The sequence below is a fragment of the Gorilla gorilla genome, chromosome 5 (genome assembly GCF_029281585.2).
Source record: "Gorilla gorilla gorilla isolate KB3781 chromosome 5, NHGRI_mGorGor1-v2.1_pri, whole genome shotgun sequence".
Lineage (NCBI taxonomy): Eukaryota > Metazoa > Chordata > Mammalia > Primates > Hominidae > Gorilla > Gorilla gorilla.
In genome coordinates this window covers 20,842,501-20,848,181 of record NC_073229.2, presented here as the reverse complement: position 1 = coordinate 20,848,181, position 5,681 = coordinate 20,842,501, and the positions used below count along the sequence as shown (strand labels likewise).

Genomic DNA, 5,681 nt, shown 5'->3' with positions numbered 1-5,681 from the left:
TGGTCTCACCAGGGGCAGTTGGCTGGAGGGACTCTGGCCAGTGGCCGAGTAGGAGCCGCAGTCGGAGGTGGCGGAGCAGCCTGTGCCACCTCAGCCCTCCCACCTGCCGGCACTGGAGCACCTGACGGCTTCTCCACATGCTCCAGTCCTCCATCGTTCCCATCCGGTGCCAGCTCTGCCCCCACCCCGCTCAGGCCGCGCTGGTGGCCCTCGCCTCGCCGCCCTCTCACCCTCCTTTTCTTCACCCTTCCCCCATATCCCCATACCCAGACCCCCACCACAGCCCCAGACAATGCGCACGCCCCCACCATACTCCCGGGAGCCCCCACCCCTCTCCCGGTCGGCACGCCCGCTCCGATTGGCCGCGGGCCGGTGGTCCAGCCCCCCGGACGGTCCCTAGGGCTCGGAGCATTACGTCAGCCTGGCCTGGAGAGCGCCAGCGCGAAGGGGACTGGGGGGCTCGGGCTGGGGGCGCGGCCTGTGCCGGCCGCCCCACCCTCCTTGCATAAAAGCCGGAGCCCGCGGGGCCGGCGCTCTCAGCCCGTCGGTTCCCGAGCGCCTTCCCGGTGACCCCGCAGTGGGTGTGTGAGGGGAGGACGGACAGACCCACCAGACGCCGCCGGACCAGGAGGACGCTGACGAGGCACCATGCGTGAGATCGTGCACATCCAGGCGGGCCAGTGCGGCAACCAGATCGGCGCCAAGGTGGGCGCGCCGCAGCCGAGGGGGTCCGATGGGGGCGCGAACCTGGGCCGAGAGCCCCTCGGGGTCCCCAGGCGCGGTCCTGGGAAGGCCTGGGGATCGCCAAATGCAGACCTTCCTGGCCGCTTTGTGCCGCCGAGTGTGGCCTGGGCTAGGAGGTGACTTTCGCGGACGGAGGGGGCACCTCTCTTTCTTTCTGCTGTAACTCATTTGGAGTCCCCGTCACCCCCTCGGCCTCCCTCCGCGCTGGCTGCTTGGCAGGCACGCGTGCCTGGAGAAGACGAGGGTGTGTCCGCGAGGCTGTGCGCGGCGTTCCGCGCGAGGGGCTGGGACACCAGGAGGATTAATTGTACTCGCTTGAACCGGAGTCGAGCTGCCGGGGGAGGGGAGGAGAGCGATTGTCTTGCGGTCTCAGGACGTGCTTTGAATCTAAACCCGCGGTCCTTTAGCTCCTTTGCGTTCCTCTTTCCCCGCCCACCCGCTCCTGGCGGGCTGCAGTCCCTGTGCCCTCGCCTCCTGCCGCCGCCTGGGGCTGTGACCAGTGCGCCAAGCTCCGCCACTGCCCGGCTTTGGCTGGTCCTTACCCCCTCGACCCCTACCTCCCGCCGCGAGCGGCTGCTGTTTGCCTGGGAAACGCCCAGTTTCAACTTTCTGAACCTGCAAAATACAAGCCCCGCGGCTGTGCCCGGGTCACGACGCCCTTTAAAGCTTCAAGCTCCTGAAATGTTGGGTTGTCGGAACTGAGTCGGGGACATTTCATTGTGAGCCTTGGCGTTTCTGGGGGCATCGTTCATGGCTAAATGCAGCCTTTCTGTCTCAGTTTTGGGAGGTCATCAGTGATGAGCATGGGATTGACCCCACTGGCAGTTACCATGGAGACAGTGATTTGCAGCTGGAGAGAATCAATGTTTACTACAATGAAGCCACTGGTAATCACCCTTGTCCCAGCCCCACTCCCTTCAGTTTTTCCACCTTCTCCCCTTTCCCTTGCGTGAGACCCCAGGGGTGTGGCCCTGGGAGAGGGTGGACTATTCAGTTTAGGATCCCCGCTCTTTCCCTGCAGTATTTCATTGGGCTTCTTTATGCCAACAGAGCCCTTTGAGAACCTGACGGTGGGTCTCCCTTTGTTTGGGGCAACATCTGCATGATGGCAGCAGGCGCCAAGCCCTTCTCTGCAGAGGTCCTTGCCTGAGGGTCTAAGTCACTGTTGTTCCTTGCAGGTAACAAATATGTTCCACGGGCCATCCTCGTGGATCTGGAGCCAGGCACGATGGATTCGGTTAGGTCTGGACCATTCGGCCAGATCTTCAGGCCAGACAATTTCGTGTTTGGTGAGTGCCTGGTGTGGCTGAGAGCATGAGGGATTCATTTTACGCTGGGCAGTGGAGGCTGGAGAGGTGTGATTGCCAGAGGGAAAGCATGAAGAACATCCGCGGTGTGCCAACTTAGCTTTAATATAGGGTAAAATTGTTTGCCTTTCAGCTGCTAAGAGCTTGGTGTCCTGGCCTTCCTTATTTATAATTATATTCATGAACAAATATTTTAACGTTTGGCCATTTTGGTGATAATCTGAAATAGTCTTATCTGAGCATTGACTCACTGATCTATATTAAGGGGTTTGAGGTAAGGTATTTAATACAATCACCGGTGACTTAAGATTTCTCTTTCCCTCTGGCAGGCCAGAGTGGAGCCGGGAATAACTGGGCCAAGGGCCACTACACAGAGGGAGCCGAGCTGGTCGACTCGGTCCTGGATGTGGTGAGGAAGGAGTCAGAGAGCTGTGACTGTCTCCAGGGCTTCCAGCTGACCCACTCTCTGGGGGGCGGCACGGGGTCCGGGATGGGCACCCTGCTCATCAGCAAGATCCGGGAAGAGTACCCAGACCGCATCATGAACACCTTCAGCGTCATGCCCTCACCCAAGGTGTCAGACACGGTGGTGGAGCCCTACAACGCCACCCTCTCTGTCCACCAGCTGGTGGAAAACACAGATGAAACCTACTGCATTGACAACGAGGCCCTGTATGACATCTGCTTCCGCACCCTGAAGCTGACCACCCCCACCTACGGGGACCTCAACCACCTGGTGTCGGCCACCATGAGCGGGGTCACCACCTGCCTGCGCTTCCCGGGCCAGCTGAACGCAGACCTGCGCAAGCTGGCGGTGAACATGGTGCCCTTCCCTCGCCTGCACTTCTTCATGCCCGGCTTCGCGCCCCTGACCAGCCGGGGCAGCCAGCAGTACCGGGCGCTCACGGTGCCCGAGCTCACCCAGCAGATGTTCGACTCCAAGAACATGATGGCCGCCTGCGACCCGCGCCACGGCCGCTACCTGACGGTGGCTGCCATCTTCCGGGGCCGCATGTCCATGAAGGAGGTGGACGAGCAGATGCTCAACGTGCAGAACAAGAACAGCAGCTACTTCGTGGAGTGGATCCCCAACAACGTGAAGACGGCCGTGTGCGACATCCCGCCCCGCGGCCTGAAGATGTCGGCCACCTTCATCGGCAACAGCACGGCCATCCAGGAGCTGTTCAAGCGCATCTCCGAGCAGTTCACGGCCATGTTCCGGCGCAAGGCCTTCCTGCACTGGTACACGGGCGAGGGCATGGACGAGATGGAGTTCACCGAGGCCGAGAGCAACATGAACGACCTGGTGTCTGAGTACCAGCAGTACCAGGACGCCACGGCCGACGAACAAGGGGAGTTCGAGGAGGAGGAGGGCGAGGACGAGGCGTAGATGCCCCCGCGAGACGGGTTAGGGAAAGCAGAGGAGGAAAGCGAGGGGGTGGGGGGCTTCCCGGGACGATAACCTGGCAGTCGAAGGAAAGAAGCATGGTCTACTTTAGGTGTGCGCTGGGTCTCTGGTGCTCTTCACTGTTGCCTGTCACTTTTTTTTCCTTTTTTGTAATATTGATGACATCAATGTAACATTTGAGATATTTCTGAATTACTGTTGTAATGGCTAAAATCACATAAACGTTTGTGTCGGAATGGTGTCCTCTCTTCTTTCTCTTCCTTTTTCTCTTTATTAACGATTTAAATGTAACTTTCTGAACACATTGCATTAAATTCTTCCTTTAACAAAAAGCAAAGGCGTAGGTAAAAGCTCAAATGAATTTATTCTTTGGGTATGGTAAAATTGAACCAATCACAGTTAAGATGAGAGATCAACCTGAGTTTTAAAATACCTTTAATAAATATTAGTTGAAAAAATGTCTACTTGAAAGCACAGTGTGTGTCTTCATGTGCAATTCCTACTATGCTTTTATCTCCTTTACAAAAAAAAAAAAAGCATTTTTGGAATAGTTCCTACATACTCACAGCACAAAATTCTGAAGAGTGGAAAGTGAGTGTGTCTTTTTCCTGTGTTCCTTGATACAGTTTCCTCCCTGGAGGGAAACCATCCTAATCATGGTTATCTTTCTTACATCCTTGCAGAAATACTCCATATATTTTCAAACTCATGTAGGATATTTCCTTTTTTTCTTTCTTCACACACATGATGTGATACTAACACAATTCTGCAGCCTTCTTCACTAAACAGTGTATCTTGAACCTACAGAGAGCTTCCCTCCTTTAAGTGGATATGTAGCGTCCATTATATAGTTGTGCTATGTTTTATTTAGCCAATTCCCTACCAATGGACATTAAGGTTTATACTTACAGCATAGTGTCACAATGAATAATTTTGTTCATTTATTAGTGTGCATATGAGAATAGTTATCCTGTAAATTTCCACAAATGGAGTTTTTTGCCAAAGGCATGTGCCTTTTTAAGTTATATCACCTGCACTTAGGAATAGCTATAGAGTTATAAACAGTGAATAGGCTCATTCTCAATTCTCAAGCAACTTTTTTCTCCAGGCAATCATATTTATACTATATTACAATCTATTTGTACTTATTTTTAACATCATTTGAGTTTAGATGGAATTATAAATTCTGAATTGTTGGGGAATTTTACTTTAAGTAGGCAATCCAGAATAATTTTCAGCCTATTGCATTTTTTTTTTTCCATGCAGAAATAGGATTTGGGATTTGAACCCAAGTCTGACTCTGGACTTGAACTCAACCACTAAAGAAGCTATAGGATTTCAATAATGGATTTTCAGTTAAGATGTTCCTATGGGATAAATTATACCTTGTCAAAATAGTGCTGATACTCTGCTTTAATCTGAGCTAGTTTCTCATTTTGAGAAGAGAAAAAGAGTGTGAGTTATAAGCAAAGGTACAAAACTTATTTACACACCCCTATAGAAAGAAAGGATCATGAAAACCAGGTTTAAGATTTTTCTAGTTTTCACACAAACTCAAAATTAGAAAAAATATGACCTTAAACCTGACCTTATATTTATTTTATTCTGCTTGGTCCTACTCTTACTTAAATGTTAAAAAAAAGAAAGAAAAGTGTAGATACAAGATTTCCATTATTTAAAAGGCTGAAATATATTTGAAAATAGTTCCAAAGAAAACCATAAGCAGTATAATTCCAAATAGTGTGACAATAAGTTAATTCTGCCACATGGCTCCCATAAATGGAAAAGAGCACAATTCACTTTACCAAGCATTATACATCTCTAAAACTTGACTGAGTGATGAGTAGGGTCAGACAGGTGTCTGGAGCCAGTGGCTTCAGCTCAGTTTTCTATATTTAGCTGCAGACTGGCAGATGTGATTCCTGCTGAGCTGGTGTAAAGCTTCCAACAACTGAATTGAAGGGTGGCATTAGCTTTAAATGCCCCAAACACCTGGAGCAGCTGCCAAGGTCCCCTGGATCTATCCTTGGGCATGCATTCCCTACAACCTGTCAGGCATGTGTTCAGTACCCTCGGAGACTAGTGGGATTGTATCCGAGGGCCTCTTGGCATACTGGACGTGTGGTACTTCTCTTCCATCTGGTGAGAAGGGGACAGGCAGGCACCAGTAGGCCAGCTTGCTAGCCTGTCAGTACAACCACGTATGGAATGCTAAAGCTTAT

General features: G+C 51.8%; 1 protein-coding gene across 1 annotated transcript; it reads left to right on the top strand.

Annotated features, from left to right (window-relative positions):
* Nucleotides 1–428: 428 nt before the first annotated feature.
* Nucleotides 429–3,695, top strand: LOC101125081 (tubulin beta-2B chain). Its single transcript, XM_004043201.5, has 4 exons — nucleotides 429–705; nucleotides 1,523–1,631; nucleotides 1,923–2,033; nucleotides 2,381–3,695. Exons 1-4 carry the CDS (start codon nucleotides 649–651, stop codon nucleotides 3,439–3,441), a joined length of 1,338 nt encoding a protein of 445 aa, XP_004043249.2. The 5' UTR covers nucleotides 429–648; the 3' UTR covers nucleotides 3,442–3,695.
* Nucleotides 3,696–5,681: the final 1,986 nt, after the last annotated feature.

Bases quoted from the DNA above. Each gene is read 5' to 3' on its own strand.
- LOC101125081 (XM_004043201.5), top strand. From the start codon at position 649: ATGCGTGAGATCGTGCACATCCAGGCGGGCCAGTGCGGCAACCAGATC. The intron at 706-1,522 runs GTGGGCGCGCCG...TTTCTGTCTCAG, and splicing joins GCAACCAGATCGGCGCCAAG to TTTTGGGAGGTCATCAGTGA. The intron at 1,632-1,922 runs GTAATCACCCTT...TGTTCCTTGCAG, and splicing joins TTACTACAATGAAGCCACTG to GTAACAAATATGTTCCACGG.